We start from the raw sequence: 18,113 nt of genomic DNA, 5'->3' as shown, positions 1-18,113 counted from the left end.
ATCGGTATATACATATATATCTATATACATAGTAAATATGTCTATTTATGTACATTTATGTGTATACATAATATGTATATAGAGTGTGTGTGTGTGTGTGTGTGTGTGTGTGTGTGTGTGTGTGTGTGTGTGTGTGTGTGTGTGTGTGTGTGTGTGTGTGTGTGTGTGTGTGTGTGTGTGTTGAACAAATCAATTTTACTGTTATGTAATGTACTTGTACACAAGATGTGACAATGAAGACACCTTGACACCTACTTCTGCCGACTGTTGTCCTCATGACATGGCCCAGAACAGGGATGCAAGGGTTCATGTGGTTAACACCATGTAGGGGACATAACACAAAGTAATTTCAGTCCACTGCTACACCCATGCACTCCCTCTGTGTAACCTGTGTGCAGAGTGCAGCGTCACAAGAGGCAGCGACACATTCTGCTCATGTCACAAACATGCCCTGTTGTACATGAGTGAGTCATAAATCATTAGACCTTTGCACCAGAGGAAAGTCCTACGGGCAACGAAGTTCAAACATGGTTTCCCTGTGAGACATCGTTACACCTTACACTTCCAATTCAATATCACGATTCTTTCAAACCTTTGCCTCCATTACGATTAATGAACAATTATTTCAGAAGCAAAAATAGCAGATCAGATCTACCAGCTCACGATGTGTTGTGATGCGATGCATTGTGAACTGGTAGATCGGCTATTTTAAGTATTGTTGTACACCACCATTGTACCACGACTATAATACAGGGTTATGTGGTAAATCAGACTAATCGATTTAGTCTATCATAAAAAGAAAATCGAATACTCGATTAACCTACATGAGCAAGATGAAGTCGGAAGCAAGAGGACTGTGATGAATGGATGGATGGAGGGAGGGAGAGAGGGAGAGAGGGAGAGAGGGAGAAGAGGATAGAAGAATTATGACTGAATCATTTTCAAACAATTTGAGCGCTGGGTGGGGGCGGAATATTGATGTGTGTGCTATATTAGAACAGCATGGCATACACACTCACGCACACACACGCACACGCACACACACAGATCTGCCATTTTCAACACATCACAACACGTCGCAGGTGCATGACACAACTAAGTATAACTTCAACCCTAACCCAATAAACCTAACCTCTAAATGCCTCATCCCTAACCCTAAACCTAACCCCTAAACCTAACCTCTAAATGCCTCATCCCTAACCCTAAACCTAACCCCTAAACCTAACCTCAAAATGCCTCATCCCTAACCCAAACCTCAACCTGAATCTGTTCCTAATTGTAAGCCTAACTCCCCAACGCCTTTTTAACCATAAAATAACCATTGTCTTGTGAGGACAAGGAAAGTGGTCCACACAATGTCTATTTCACAAATTCTACTATGCTTGTGGGGACATTTGGCCCTCACAAGTATAGTAATAAAAGTACACACACACACACACACACACACACACACACACACACACACACACACACACACACACACACACACACACACACACACACACACACACACACACACACACACACACACACACACACACACACACACACACACACACACACCCTACCTGTACCACAGGTCAGCAGGAGTCTCAAGAACAAGGGGCGTCAATCAGTAACAGTGTTATATGGCTGTGTTAATAGTTAACATGGCTCGTAGACATGTGCCCCTCGGCCGAGCACCTGCGGACCCCTTTTTACAGGCATCATCCACGGCCAAAAACAAATACTCTAAATGCTTATTGGGCACATCGTCCATACCCGGACCCCCACCGCTGACATGCCCACAGGTGTTTGACCGCAACAAGGTCCGAAAACAAGAAAGGCAAACAGCAATAACTCTATTACTCCATAAGTAGAGAGACCCATATTCCTACACAGTAACATTCTCAGTTTTCATTTATCTCTTTGTAACTCAGAGAGTTTACAAATGTAACCAAATACATAATAATAATAATTAGTCTGCAATCCTTTGCTGTGTTTGTCACTGTATAGCTGCATATACAAGAAATATAGTATCTGCATTTAACCCATTAAAACCGGGAACGCATCTGTGTAACCACTTTAACCATTATTTTATACTTTGGCTATTCAAAAATAGCAGATCTACAAGCTCATAGTGCGGCACAGAGTGCGAGAGCGAACATTTTTTTACTCAAATCTTTGCTTCTGGAGGGGGGGGGGTCCCTGGAACAACATATCTGAGCTGGGGGTCCACGGCCAAATGCATATAATTTTGGGTGGTCCCTGACATGAAAAAGTTTGAGAACCACTGATATTATTGCTGTTATTATATAATATATAAGACATTTGTAGAATCCCCAGAAGCAAAGATTTGAGTTACAAATGTACGCTTTAAAAAATATATATATTCAAAGATTTGCACAAATAAAAAAATAAAAAAAGCAGATACAAGCTCATAGCATGGAGCTTGTATAGCTGCTATTTTTGAAAAGCCAAAGAGTAAGATAATGGTTAAAGTCTAAAATGACAGATTCATTGGATTCATGGATTGAATGGGTTAACCCTGGGCGCTACGGGAGCAGCGCCTTGGGGAGCAGTAAGGGGTTAAGTAGTATCTTGCTCAGGGACACTTCGACACTTCGACTGGAACCCGGGACACGAACCAGGGACCTTTTGGTTCCCAGGCGGCCTCTCTACCCACTCAGCTACGGCTGCCACAATAATGGACCTTTACTTGAAGGCAAATAGCAATAACTCTTGGAGGAGAACGGCACTTCTTAAGTAGTGACTGACCCCTGTTCCTATACACAGTAAAATCCTCAGTGTTAATTTATCCATTTGTAGCTCAGAGAGTTTACAAATGTAACCAAATGGACCTTTACGGGTGTATTTGCTTACATTTGTAAACTCTTTTGAGTCGCTTTACTGTGTGTGCATGCACACGCTGGAGGCCTCTACATGGAGCGAGTAACGTGAATGTCCTCATCATGTCTCATGATCGTCTTCTATTGGGTTACTATTGTGTTCTACTGTCTGTGAGTTAGACAGGCCCATTACCCTTCCCCATGGTCACTGGGACAGGAGTGTGTGGGCCATTTGTCTGCCCCGCTCCCCCGCATGGCCTTGTGGCATCACACACACACACACACACACACACACACACACACACACACACACACACACACACACACACACACACACAACACACTATCCTTGACAGACACCTTCACGTAACCCTGAAGCTGTGTCCATCTCATCCTGTTGTACTCAGCCTCCCCCCCACCCACCCACCCACCCACCCACACACACACACACACACACACACACACACACACACACACACACACACACACACACACACACACACACACACACACACACACACACACACACACACACACACACACACACACACACACACACACACACACACACAGTGTGCTGGATAAATACAAGCAGAAACTAAGCTGAGGGCAGGATAACCTCATGATGACCCACCGTCTCCATCTCATGTTGTGACCTCTGTCACCCCCTGCCAAGTCTGTCAGCCCACCCCTGCCGCCAACACACACACGCACGCACGCACGCACGCACTCACAGCTTTAGTTTACAGAATTCTTGATGAAGTCCAGTAACTTAATGTACATAAAGGCAGTTACACCCATGTTAACCACTTAACCACCCCACATTACTTTGAAAATAGCCAGCTTCTGTTTTTTTTTCTTTTCATAAAGGATAGGATAGGACAAGGGCATATCTGGAGATAAGTGTTGTCACTGTCCTATCTGACAAAACGGAAGCCGGCTTGATTAATCTCTGCTGTGTAATCTAATACAGTGGTTCTCAAACCTTTTCATGTCAAGGACCCACAAATGTATTTATGTTCTCCATCTGAGAATAGGTTTGTGCCAGGGACCCCCATATAAGATCCGTTTCATTAAAATGTTTCAAAACATTTTTCAAATATTTTTAAAGATAGGCGGTCTACAAGCTCGTAAAGCCTATATAGTTACAGTGGTTCAACAGATTCTGATGCTATATTAACACATTTAGCTGGGGACCACCTGGAACCCCCTCAAGGACCCCTGAGGGTCCCTGGGCCCCACTTTGAGAACCACTGATGTAATAGGAGCTAGCTTGCGCCTGACACACATGTGAACATGTAGATCTGCCATTTTCTGCCAATAATGACATGCCCAAAAAAATTGGGACGCCAGGTTTAAAGTGGTTAATGCTTCCCTATGCAGGCAGATGGAGGTGTGTGTGCACAGTGCAAACAGACCCTTGTACCGGGGGACGCTAACCTGGAGCGCTCAGCAGCACACACATACACACACACACAAAAAAAAAAAAAGAAAAAGAAAAGAAATTGGGCTAATGTCAGTTTCTCTCACTAAATTGTTTTTTGATAAGGGAATATCTGAAGATAAGTGTTGTCACTATCGTATCTGGAAAAAAAACGGAAGCCGACTCGATAAATCTCTGTTGTAATCTAATGGGAGCCAGAGGGGAGTAGCTCACACTAGGGAAATACTACTTGTCCAGTCAAATCCTCAGTGTTAATCTAACCAAATGGACCAGTTACACTATCTGAATTACAAATGGATACATTGACACTGAAGATTTGACTGTGTACTGTCCCCAGCCAAGAGTTTGGGTTTAAAAGTTAAGAGTACAGGGAATTTAGGGCACACGATTACCTCATAGATTTGACTACTCATTCAGGATTATTTTGGATTTGTTGACATATTGAGGAGATACTGATAGCCCTTGACTGTTGCCTAGCACCAACATTATATGTTTTACTGTGCACCTTGCAAAGAAAGAAAGAAGAAAGAAAGAAAGAAAGAAGCTAAAGCATTCAAATTGACATGAGCATCTCATTCTGTGTACCTTAGAACTAGACAGTCAGGATGCAAAGAAGCATCAGGAATCTTTTTAAATGTAGAAAACATAGACAAATATTAATGGCCAACTGCCATTTCACTCAGTGATTCATCGACAGTAAACGACTGACCAAGGATAACAGTAATTCGATTTTTTTTTTAAGTAAAATAAATAACATTTGCATCATTAGTTGAAAATAATATTGGATCAAATGTAACCTTTCACAGGTTGAAATGATCATGGGAAGGCTGTATATACATTTATTTTTACTCATAACTGCAGTGTGAAATAAATACTGCCCAATAAATACTGCCCTAATGAGCAAAGACTTTGGATGAAATTGATCAATTACATTTTAAATAACACTTTGGTCCCCACACCTTGGGATGTTTTTTTGTCACTGTATATTTTTGCATGTACGTGAAATTTGTCTTCTGCATTCTACCCATCCTAGGAGCAGTGTGCACCCATTGGTGTGACTTGCTCGGGGAGCAGTTAAGGAGTTAAGTGTCTTGCTCATTTGACACTTCGACACATTGCTGAGGGCTGGAATCGAACCTGGGACCTTTGCCTTCCCAGGCGGGCTCTCTAACCATTCAGCCATGGCCGATATACTGTATGTAATCTTGTGGATTCCTAACCTGCCAGATATAACAGATGTGTTTGTCACAGCAGTGTTTCCTGCTTCCAGACAACGTCTGGATGGGAGACAAAGCCTGAATGACCATGAACCATGAGCTGGTATCTCAGCTATTTCACTTTCTTTTCCAACGTGATACATAATTACATTTCTACGTAGGCATGCGGTTCAACTCTTGATATTTTAAATATAGAATCAAGCAGTGTCTACTTTGTAAGCATTTTTTTTAAATGTAGCTATTAACTAAAATACCATTCTTCTGTTTGTAGTGACTTTCTTTAATACCTTTTAGGAACCTTACACAGTAAAATCCTCAATGTATCCATTTGTAACTAGCGTGCATTTGTACACTTTCCCAATTAAATTGAAAACTGAGGATTTTACTGTGTATTCTTCCAAGCCCATCCCATTATACAGTGGAGTGAGGAGCTCCTTCCCCCCAAAGGGTGGGCAGCTCTAGTTTGCTGTGTCTGTGATGTGCCCCCACTATCCACCCCCCACCGGTGACCTCTGCTTCCCAGGGGCTAGTGTCAAGTAAACTCTGTCGGCCACACAACGATCCCCAGCAGAGAGCTGTCTCTGTGGTCATCATACTCACCCCCCCCCCCCCCCCCCCCCAACCCCTCCCTCTGAGGCCCTCCTTGTCTGCCCGGCCATTCCTCCTTGCCTGGCCACACTCTGCAGGTATGTGGAATGCATTACTTGCAAGCCTTAAAGGAGTAGTTCAACCCCAAGAAATCTTATTTTCTATCAATTAGACACCCCATGAAGCATTGAATCAATGAAGATTGTTTTGATGTTATCGCATTCCTAAGCCAATAATTTGATAACCGGCAGTCTCTCCGGTAGGAGACAGAAAGAGTCTCCTTTGTGTCTCCTAACGGAGAGACTGCCGGTAAGCTTAGGAATGCGATAAAAACAAAAAAATCACCATGAATTCAATGATTCATGGGGTGTGTAATTGATAGAAAATAAGTAATTTTTTGGGTGAACTACTCCTTTAAGTTGATTGTTAACTTCAAGTCCTCCATATAGACCTGGCTGAATAGCAGCTGGATCTAACTATCAATTAGTTGAGTGGTAACAGGTTTCAGTTCCAGTACCCATGTTTTGTTGCTGCTATTTAGTTGTCTAGTACGTTGGCAGTTCATTTTACACACTAAACTCAAAGGACCACAATGGAAATGAGGACTCAAGGTTTTTTGTTTTATCCTTTTGACAAATAGGTACAGATACGTGTTCATGTACATGCATTTTTTTGCAGTCAATCAATCCTGCCCAAACCCATTGGCGGCTCCACTCCTTCTCAATTCTTCCTTTCCATTAAAGCCTCATCTACACCACAGTATAGCCTACTGTACGGCCAGCGTCGCTCACTAGAAATCAGTTATTTCCAGCAAGCATAAATCAGCCATCGAATCCTCACCCTCATCCATCCTTCTCATCTTCCCTTTAGTATCGGGTTGCTGCTCACCATCTAACCCCCCCCACCCCAAACCCCCCACCCCCCCCACACCTCCGTCACTCTCCGCGTCCTGCTCTCTGTCCGGGCGGGCGGGCCCGCGAGGCTGCCGTCTCCCGCATGGAGACAGCCTATCAGGGGCCTCACGTCATCTGTCTCCGGGACCCGACTGACAGGGCGACCTCAAGAGATTACCAAGCCACTATCAGGAAGGGATGCCTGCCCTCCACGAGTGGATGTTCCTCTCTCTCTCTCTCTCTCTCTCTCTCTCTCTCCCTCTCTCTCTCTCTGGTAACACGGGCTGGGAGTCAGACCTTGTTTTTGGCGTCTGATCCTCTGATACATATGGTTATCTTTGGGAGAGTCACTCTGTTGACCTGCCACAAGGCCTTTGGGGACAGACACATAAGACAATGATGGATAATCAACAGTGTAGACCAGCTTAGACACACAGTAGGGAAAGTAAAGCCCCTCCACCCCGCCTTAAGCTTAACAGTTTTCCAAACTGTGTTTCAACCTTACCATAAACATTCTACTGGTTTCAACTGTACACCCAGGGCTGGGGTTGGAATAACACAAACGGGAAAGTGCAGGTCTGCTATCAAGGGCATGGCAGAGCCCAGATGCTCCTTTCCCAGGCCTTTCCAAGACCTTCAATGGAAAGTTCTTGTGAAATTTCACTCTGTGCAGGTTACATCCACAGGCAAATGTGTGATGAAACTCATTTGTATAATTCTCTTGACTGGGAGAGGTGAAAATTAGAAAGTAAAACATTTCCTTGAATATGTTTATTATAAGAAATACTGAGACAGGAGTTGAGCACTCTTGCATTGGTCAGTTGCAGGCAGCCTCCATAATTGTGAAACCATATATAACCATTGAATATTGAATGTGAAATACTCTTGGGCACCACACTCTTCGAATGTCAGAAACTGGTACAAGTTCTAACCTCACTGTGTCTACATTTGGACAAAGCCTAATACACCAGGCATATATTTGACAGACTGCTCTCTTTCCAGGTGGTGCGAGGCTGGCTGGCTCTCAAGCCCTCATCATGGCTCTTTGTCTGGAACACGGAGCCCTGGGATATTTGTGTATCATGTATTGATTTGGGGTACAACCCTTAGCTGTAAAGGACAGATAAAGAAGTTACGCATTAACTTTCTTTTTTTCCCTTTTTTTTTCTCTCCTAGGGGTCATTCTGAGCTCTTTCACATAGCTAGAACCCAGTGCAAAAAAATGCTTGCTTCTCCGATGGACTCTGGAATATTGATTTCTCTCCCTCCCTCTCCCTGTCTGCCTCTCTCAACAAAAAGCCCTTGCAGTCAGTATTTCCCTCTGAGCTTACATACACAGCAAAATCCGGAGCATTCATTTAACTTAACAGTGTTGGACCCGCACAGGTCCACTTTCACACTTTCAGATTTAAATTAACGCTCTGGAGTTTAGTGTGCAGGACTGCAGCATTCCGGTCTACTCCCTTCAAGGTTGCTGCCTGCCTGGTGGAGGCGAGCACCTGCCAGATGTAGCCTTGTTTTGTTCCACAACGTCTCTTTGTAGCATTTTCTCTCCCCACAGAGAGCTTGTTGTCTCGCTTTTCACAGAAAATACAAGCTAATCAGCAGTTAAACTCTGAATCCAAAAATCTGAATAAACTGAAAGATTTTCAGTGATTTCAGTCGAATGCAGACCTGGCAGTGTGGTGAAAAGGCCAAGTATTATGCATAAGTTATTACTCCGTCATACAGCGGTGTCCCACGTCGAAAATAGCAGATCTACAAGCTCACAGCGTGTTGCAAGACATTGAGAGCTTGAGAGCTTGTAGATTGGCTATTTTAGTCTCAGGACACTGTCGTATGACGCAGTATAAATCAGGCATTTCACCACAGCCTGTGAGTTTGCTTAGCGTAAGCTGGGGTTGTTTAAGAGCTGTAAGTGCTGCAGTTTGCACTTGTTGCTTAAGTAGGTATGTCTACGCCATTGTTCTCAGAGCATGTAGCAGTGTGAAGCTAATCACACCTAATAGAGATAGAGCACAGTGTGTGTGCAGTGGCTACTATTTTCTCTCTGCTTGGTACTAATTCCGTCATCAATTCTTTGGAGAATTTACTAGACGCTGTAAAAGCAACAAACTAAAACTGGAATAATGATTGTCAGGAATTTTAAAGAGCTAAACTAAAAATCATAAATAATTGCAATAAATATTACAATCTTATTTTATTTGATACATCACTTGCAATATTCTAGTGTTTTCCAAAACTTAACAGATTTCGCCCTATGTAACTTTAACAGCAATTTATGGATTTAATAAGCCACAGTGCAAAATGACAGTGTTGCGGCATTTACAGCCTTTCATTCTCAGAAATCCTTTTAAATCTCTGCATCAAAAGCAATTGACAGTTTACTGCTCCAGGCAAAGGTTACACCTCTGCCGTTTTATAGAATTATTAAGTAAGCAATTATGATAACCCACTGTTTTAAAGATAATAGGATGATAACGTTCTGCCAAACTCACACTGCAGTTTGCCCCTATGCTGCTCTCCCTGAGCAAAAATCTATATCCTCTGTTTTTGGCGCTGAGCTCTCCTGTTGGTCAACTCTTTGGAGTTATTTCTGCCAAGCATGATGTACCAAATGCACAACATAAATATTAATGGCAATAATAAAGAAAACCTCACCACCATATTGTAATGACCCCGGCTTGGCTAGTGGCATTTTATCAAAGCTCATAAAGCTTGAATGACTATATATTGATAAAGGTTGTTTAAAGTGTCATTGGAACGATAACATTTGCACTGTAAATGCGGCTCGCAGGCTCCAGCCTCCCAGCTCCAATCATGCTGGGATGATAAGCATGGAGCCTAGACCACAACCCTCCTTGCATCAATAGGTCAAAGGTCACTAACCTTTGAGTAGAGGGGATATTGCTTAGCAGGGGAGTTCAGATGTACCAAGTTTCATTCAATTAAAATTATGCTTTTAATTTAATTAATTATGCTCAAATGAATTATGCTCCGTTATAAGAAAAGAAATTGGACGCTAAATTAATTTTAAGCAATGTACAATGTTTGGCCAAGGAATAGAATGGGATTAATTTGTCCTTATGGACTATAATTGAATAATGTCAGTAGGCCTACTGGATGTTCTCTAGTGACTCTGTTCACAACCGGGGAATTAACCACTATGTTCAAATAATTAAAATGGGAATACAGCATAATCTTGCAGCTCAACTAGAAAGTATTGTATTGTTGTTTTTGTGCATTTTAGTTATCGTGGTTGATGTGTTATCACTGTTGTTTGTTTTATTAGTTTTTCTCTTTTTGGGGGTATTATCTTTGTTGTTTGTGCATGGCCCTTTGGTTTGTTTTTCCAAGACTGATCTATTTTGATTTGAATACTATACATCTGCGCTTTGTTGTCTTGATGTCTTCTGTGTGTAAAAGATAACTTTAATAAAATATAAGATAAAATGAAAAACATTTTGTCATTAAAACAAAACCACGCTATCTTACTGATAAGCAAAGCAGTTAAGTGTTCTGATTGTCATATAGCCTGAACTGGGACAGTGAGGATAAAACGCACATCCATACAGGTACATTATTCCTTTTTAGATCTAGCAGGGAACACTGAGTCATTTGTGTTCTTTCGTTCCCCTTGACACGCACACAAACAAATTACCCACCACTGGAAGAGACACAGAGGGACGGGTTTGACACTTTGCCCTGATCAATATCAATAAAGCAATCAGCGTGTCAGGAACCTATATGTTTGGAGGAGGGACCTGTGGTTGAATATAGCTACTTTATGGCTTTACTGTGGAGGTGGGGCACAGGTTGCAGGTACGCACGCGCACACGCACGCACGCACACGCACACACACACACACACACACACACACACACACACACACACACACACACACACACACACACACACACACACACACACACACACACACACACACACACACACACACACACACACACACACCCTCTGAGAGTATACAAATGGAACCAAATGGACCCATAAGGGTCCATTTGGTTCCATTTGTATACTGTCAGAGTTACAGACCTGTAAGGGTCCATTTAGAATCCCCTCAAGGATCCATGAGGGTCCCTGGACCCCACTTTGAGAATCACTGGTCTAATTTATACTTTGCCGAACGACAATGTCACTTCGTGGAAAATAACTCGATTTTCAATTAAAACATTTTTTTGTAGAAAAGCTGTTATTTATAGCAAGCGACAAGGGAGGTATAAAATATCCCTTAGTCCTATAAGAGGCTGTTCTATCCAGACAGCCCTGAGTGCACTTTGCTCAGTCCAGCCATAAAGACAAGACAATAAATACAGCACTACTTCTGAACTGGATGACATTACAGAGGACCTTCAGACAGCGAGCAATCAATCCCTCCAACAGGGCATCAAGGCACAATGAATGGCCAAATAGAAAGTTCTGAAAAAAATAAATCATTCTTTATCTGGGCGGTCAGTTTGAATCTGAGGATGAAGAATAATGCGTTTCTCCCACAGGGAGGATTTCAGCTGAGACAGATTTGTTGAGAACCAACAAATATGATCTCCGAAAAGATCTTAAAAATGTCACTTAAAATCAGACTTAAATGGGTTGTATTTTGGGAAGTCAAAATTTCACACAGTAGTAGAAAGGGGGACGTAGATATAGCCTATCAAATTGTCATATCTATTATATACATGTATAGTTACCACCTACATCCCTAAAATGTATTCTGTTTTCTTACTACACATATTGTTAATACTTGTCACACCTGTAATAGGACCCATGCCAGAGCTTAGATCATAATTGCAAAGAATGAGTGAGTGCCAAGTCCTACACTTAGATTTAAAATACTGATCCAAATGTATGTATTATGATTATTTTGCGGAAGCTGTTTGAATCTGTTCAACTGGCCACCATCCTGTCTTCTGTTTGTATCAGTCCCCTAGGTCTGAAGATTCCCAGATGTGCTTGGATCTGGTAATTAGACAGAATTATTTTCAGGAGATGTGGAAGCTCATGGCAGGTCAGTTTCGGGTTATGTATAACTTTTCTGAATCCTGCTTTTCAACCAAAATTAGAAATACCGAAAGTGGAAAATGGGAATAACTTCTCTTCACTACTTAATATGTGGGTTTGTGTCAGAGGAGGCCTGTTCAGTCTGCTCTGCATTGGATGCACTGCCACCTTGTGATATGTAATGAAATCTGCACCTCCAACACTGACTGCCCTCATACCTACTCATACTGAGTGTATAGAATACATTAAATTCCTTGGTGAGTCATAACATCAGAACCGACGCCAGGGGCCAAGCCAGAGGGAGAACATCAACTTTCTAATGTTCCTCTGCCAGCGCACAGACTCTGACAGAAGATGAATGCCATTACCTGACACCGTGGGCCCTCGAACACGATCACAGCGGAGACTCGAGGGAGGGTCAAAGTCACCCCGATCCTGAAAACCTCCCCATGGCTGTCACTGGCCACCTGCGGTTGCATTCGTCTCCGCGTGCCACCGGGCCGAGGCCTGCAGAGTTTAGGCCGCCGTCACTCACACCCCCAATGGAGCTGCCTGTGGATTAGCTGCTGGCCCCCCCGGTGGGGCGAGTTAACGACTCCTGCGATCCGGTCAGCAAACACACAGCACTCTGCAAGCAGCCTGGTGGGCAGGCAAGCATGCAGGCAGGCTCCCCCAGGATCAGGTCCAGGTAGCGGGGGGAGATAGTGCTGTCTCCACCACCCTGACAGTCAGTCAGTACGGCAGCAGGGCAGGGCTGCAGTCAATCAGCATAATGGATGACTGGGCTGGTTTATCAGCCACCTCACAAACACCTCTGTCACAGTCTGCATTGATCTGAAGTCTGCATTGATCTGTTCCAATCAAATGGTCTGGTGCAGTGGTAAAAAAAGAAAAGAAAAAGACATTTTAAAGACCCCGATACACATGGAACCAAATGGACCCAAACCTCAGAAATACAGACCGTAAGGGTCCATTTGGAACCCCCCAGGGAACCCTGAGAACCACTGGTCTGGTGTTATGACCAGTATGATTCTGCTGTCATGTGCTCCTTCCAGTGAATGTACACAGGTAAGCAAGCCACAGAAGAGGAAAGCTAGGTTAAGGATGAGCATGTCGGTTACAATTCCTGTCCTTGGCGAGAGGCCATTTCTCTATGACAGATTCTGCTGTTTAAACCCACATTGGGCCACATCACTTAACCTAAACTGACATGGCATGAGACAATATAACAGTAATCATGAAGGCCTCATTTCAAATCACAAAGACTTCAGGGCGTAGTGAGGGTGTCAGAAATTCTCTTCCATGGTCTCCATAGACGGAATGCGAAGATGACAGCTTGATGAATGTCTTCTTCTAAAGGAGCTGCAGAGCGCTGCCGTGTGTGAGCCGAGCTCAGAGATGTCCAGGTTATGAATGGCCCGGTCAATGAGCTAGAACGTAAATGGCCTTTGATCATACGTTTCTTAAGGCTCACGAGATGGCTTGTGAGATGTCCCACTGTCACATCGCTCACTGGAGAAGATGCATCACTCCATTTGGGTAGAGAGCGCGACTACTGCAACTCTCCAAAGTGTTTATTTTTCCTTTTTTCCCTCTCTGTTGCTGATTAGCATAGCTGACTTATCACATCTTGGTGCCGAGTCATTATTGAGTAAGCATCAATAATGCCCCCAAGCCTTATACTTTGTGACACGACCATGTCACAAATGAATAAAATAATAGACTCGTCTATGCATATTTAGGGGATGTCATTATAAGCGAAGGGTTACTGAAAATACTGAAAATAACCGATCTACAAGCTCTCGAGTCAACGCGTTTTCAGTATTTTGCATGACACCATTGTGAGGCTAAGTATAAAGTAAACAGGAAAAAACAGGAAAAAACACGCATAGATTATTTGATTGTCACAAGAGTAACCGATAGAATAACCGCTTAGAAAATAATTGATAGTTGCAGCCATAAAAAATAAATCAGCTTAATCATTTTCAATTAGCCAGGCCCCAACCCCCCTCGCTGCTGCCCTGCCCCCTTTGTAGACGCTACACAGCAGGGTAAAGACAACAAAATGTTAATTCTCCAGCTTGAGGAGAAGACAACTACATGTGAGATTAACAAAAAACTACATTAAGTAAATAAATACATGCATAAATAAACAAGCATGAAAATGACTCAACATAATTGCACTGTCGTAAAACAAAGCAATACTAGCAATGTCCCAAGGTTCATTAAGAACTTTATTTCAGCTATATGGTTGTTTTAAAAGCACTTATTAGCAATACAGAGTGAACAGCTTTCATGATACATGTTGTACTGCATACATCAAAACATTCATGCCAAAAATAAAGGAAAAGAATAACTACTGAAACATTTTCCACCTTGACAGTTATAAGCATTGAAAATAAGGTACAAAATAGACATTTCCGAACAACGGTAACAAGACGACACTACCATAAAGCGTATTAGTGCTTCTAGCTTAAAATGTTACCAAGATCGTTGAAAAGAATAAAAATTGGCTGTCAGAAAATTTGCTTCCTGTTCTAAAAAAATTGGTTGTTTGCAAGCCCACACTCCTGTGACGGAGCGAGCACGTTATTTCATGGATTCTCCACAGAGGTAAGTGCCTTTTTAAAAACAGGTAAGGCAAGCTCTGTTTTCAGAACCATTTGCTTTCCTCCCAAATAAACACTGGTCACAAGATACATGAGAATCTTGACAATACACAATGTTTTTTTTTTTTATTCACAATGACCTTGTTCAAAGGAACAGGAAAACAATTTCACTACGGATGAAAAAAAAAAGAAAATTAAACGAACCCAAAAATATCAACATTGATACTGTATCAAAGCAGAATGTTTTGGAGAGAATTTGAGGCTACATATCATGGAGGCAGCGATACCTATAAATCATTTTTTTCTCTTTCTTTTAGGGCAGCAATACAAAATAATTTACTTTCTACAATTTCATCTTTGTGTTCCAAGAGATTGTACACTCTAGGTTCCATAAATGTTCTTTTTTTTCTTTTTTCTTTTCTCGTAAAAGGAAATACATTTAAATTTAAATAAAAAAGTAATACAAGGTAAAGAGCACCTTATCCCCATACAAGTCGATTAACAAGTACATCATTTTTGGAAGCAAATGGCACAGAGTAATCAGTGGTAATCAGCAATGCTCATAGGATCTTTGTCAGACAACACCACCTACAGCCTTATAACAGCTTAACATCCAAATCGTGACATGATGACACTTTTGTTTCACAAAATGTTCACGTGGTGTGAGTTCACGTGTCCAACTAATGTCTCTTTTCGACTACAAAGGGTAACCCAGAAGTTCTGTGATGGTTTTTTGTTTAGAAAATAGCCGATCTACAAGCTAACAATGCATTGTGAGCTTGCAGATCTCCTATTTTCACCATTTTAAAAACAATTCGACAGTGTAAGTTCTGAATTCTGGGTTCCCAGAACTCGGGGTTAGTACTACCTCCTGTGCAGGGACCAAATTAGGTTCTGAGAACCTCATCTGAATCTGAGCTGCAGTGCATGGAAACAAATCCAGAAACCGTGAAATGCTTCGCACGGCACGGTTCACTTTGTTCTTGCAGTCGAAAAGAGCCCCAACAGGGTGCAAAAGGACCATTCAGTAGACAGGAAGCTGAATGATTCTCTGTTTGTCTACTGGCTGCACTTGAAGCTACAGCCAAGGGCTGTTGCAACACTCGCTGTGTGCCACTGTTCTTGGTAAACAAGGTACAGGTGTGGTGTGCTACCTAGTGATTGGCCGGCTCTATCAGCGTTTTATCAGCGAGTGCTGAAGTGGGACCTCCGAAAGGCAGAGCAGCACAGCACTTTTAGCTCAACTCTGAATCAGCTATTTTTCCAACACTAGAGGACACGAGCATAGTGCAAAACTGTCGGCTTCAGTCAGCCGGTCTTGAAACAGTGAGGCCAGCGGGCGTGCAGTATGTCACAAATGCCTAAGCTCAAAATACACCATGTAGTTAAAAGGTCTCACTAGACCTTTTTGAGCGGTACACATTTGCATTTTTAGTGTCAGAGAGATGCGTCATATCATAATGAAAAATTAAGTACCCAACATCTACGTCAGTAGCTTCCAATACCAATGTGCTAGCTTGCATAAGAGATTACAAATATAATAGAACTTATGACAGCCGGGCTAAATCTCGCCATCAGAGACCATTCAGACAGAAAAGCATCACAGGACATTACGAAGGTGGCGAAATAAGGCCAAGCGTCAAGGCCCCCCCCCCCCCCCTCCCCGTCAAACTTCAACTTGGCTCGGCTTCCCGAACCTGATGATCCATAAACACGGTGTGAAGGTGGGACCTGGCGGCTCACGCCCTTCTTTCCTCCCTCAGGTCCACATCCAGAAGGCCATCAAAGTCCAAAGAGCCAACACAGATTCAATAACAGGAAGAGACTTTACATATTACAGTAAACAAGAGAAACAGAGAGAGAGAGAGAACGCTTCCGAGGAGGGGAAAACGAGGGAGCTCGGATAGCAAACGAGCTAGATAGAGAGGTTAAAAGGGGGCATATCTGTGAAGCAAGCACCTCTTCTGACACAGAGGGGGAGGCGGTCGTTCTCAAGGGAACAGCAGTTGCTACAGGCTGCAATTAAGATACAGCAAATAAAACAAACTCAAACTGATGACTCAGGATTCTTCCTCTTTTTTCTTGTGTTTCTGTAACAGGTTTCCATTTGAACACAATCATGGTGCTAAACAGTCTTGCTTGTAGTGTTATAAGACATTTTTAAGGATTGCCCTTGGCTAGCTGATGGGAGAGATGGGGGGTGAGGCAGCAGCTGGTGGTAGTGGTGTGTGTGTGTGTGTGTGTGTGTGTGTGTGTGTGTGTGTGTGTGTGTGTGTGTGTGTGTGTGTGTGTGTGGATTGGTGGGTATAATGTGGTTTGTAGTGTTTTCTTGGCCCAGAGAGACAGGGAGAGTCCAGGGGCTTTTAGTACAGAAGGATGCGGCGCTCGATGGCTTTGCGGCAGATGGGACACTCACTCATGCGGTCCCCACAGAGCTGGCAGGTACCGTGGCCGCACATGAAGATCATGTTCTTCAGACGATCCAGACACACCGGACACATGGTCTGAACAGAGAGAGAAGGGGTTTGGGGGGGATTACCATTTGGGATTTCAATTGGCCACTTTAGGAACAATGATCTACTGATCAACTCCATTTCATTACCACCATCAGCAATACATCCATAACCTCACGCTGCATCCCATTTGCCTTCAAGTCAACTAGACCTACTCCACTCCTCAAGAAACGACTCCTCCAACATAAATAACTACAGATCGGCATCACTCCTTTCCTTCATTTCCAAAACTCTTCTAACCAGCTCTCTCCAAATCTCACAGAACAACCTTTTGGATCCCAACCAGTCTGGATTAAAACCTGCCCATCCTACTATGAAATGAACAAAACTCTTATGAGTACATCCATCCTCATTGTCATTTATTTAACCAGCATAAACGAAGATCAGAGGTGGTCACGCACATCCATAAACCATTTAAAGGCAGGCACTGAACAAAAAAAAACAGACGTATAGGCCTAACAAAGAGTATCCTCAGTACAAGGCAGGAAAACCCAGATTTAAGCTGTGTATCCGCATTTTTGCCACAGGTTTTGAGATCTGTATGGGATCTATCACATGTTGCCGTCGCTCTACTGAGTTCTCTTCATTCACCTCTGGTTGCTGCCTGCATCCAATTCAAAACACTGCTAAATATTTTATTTTATTTAACTCACTGAGTGCCATTAACGTGTTTCACGTGTTTTTAGCGCTATGGCTCAACGTGCCATTAACGTGTTTGACGTGTTTTTGAAAAATTAGCATAAAAATGAAAAAAAAAATGTTTTTTTTTTTTTTTTTAAAAACATGTTCAGAACCCAAGATATCATCATCTGAAGGTGTGCAGCTCCATCCACTCCTTGTTTAACTTAGAACTGAAAAAGGCTGTATCTCGCTTCCTAAGCACTTTTTGTTTTCTGTGAAAAAAACTCTGGCACTTTTCAGAATCAATTCTGAAATAATTCTGGCAATCCTGGCACTCAATGAGTTAAGAGGGTGGTGTATGTACCAAATAAAAAAAGTTTTTTG

At 42.7% G+C, this 18,113-nt stretch overlaps 1 protein-coding gene across 5 annotated transcripts in view; it reads right to left on the bottom strand.

Annotated features, from left to right (window-relative positions):
• Window positions 1-14,202: 14,202 nt before the first annotated feature.
• The window catches only part of mib1 (MIB E3 ubiquitin protein ligase 1), a 63,807-nt gene continuing 59,896 nt past the window's right edge, over window positions 14,203-18,113 (bottom strand). For all 5 annotated transcript variants that reach the window (XM_084058585.1, XM_084058586.1, XM_084058588.1 and 2 more), the window contains one exon: window positions 14,203-17,099. In XM_084058585.1, coding sequence (XP_083914711.1) covers window positions 16,959-17,099 — 141 coding nt within the window. In that variant the 3' untranslated portion in view covers window positions 14,203-16,958. The remainder of the gene's footprint in view (window positions 17,100-18,113) is intronic.

The sequence above is a fragment of the Gymnoscopelus microlampas genome, assembly GCF_963454915.1.
Source record: "Gymnoscopelus microlampas genome assembly, chromosome: 5".
In the NCBI taxonomy this organism is placed as follows: domain Eukaryota; kingdom Metazoa; phylum Chordata; class Actinopteri; order Myctophiformes; family Myctophidae; genus Gymnoscopelus; species Gymnoscopelus microlampas.
The sequence above is the reverse complement of the archived record's forward strand: the minus strand, read 5'-3'. Positions and strand labels throughout refer to the sequence as shown.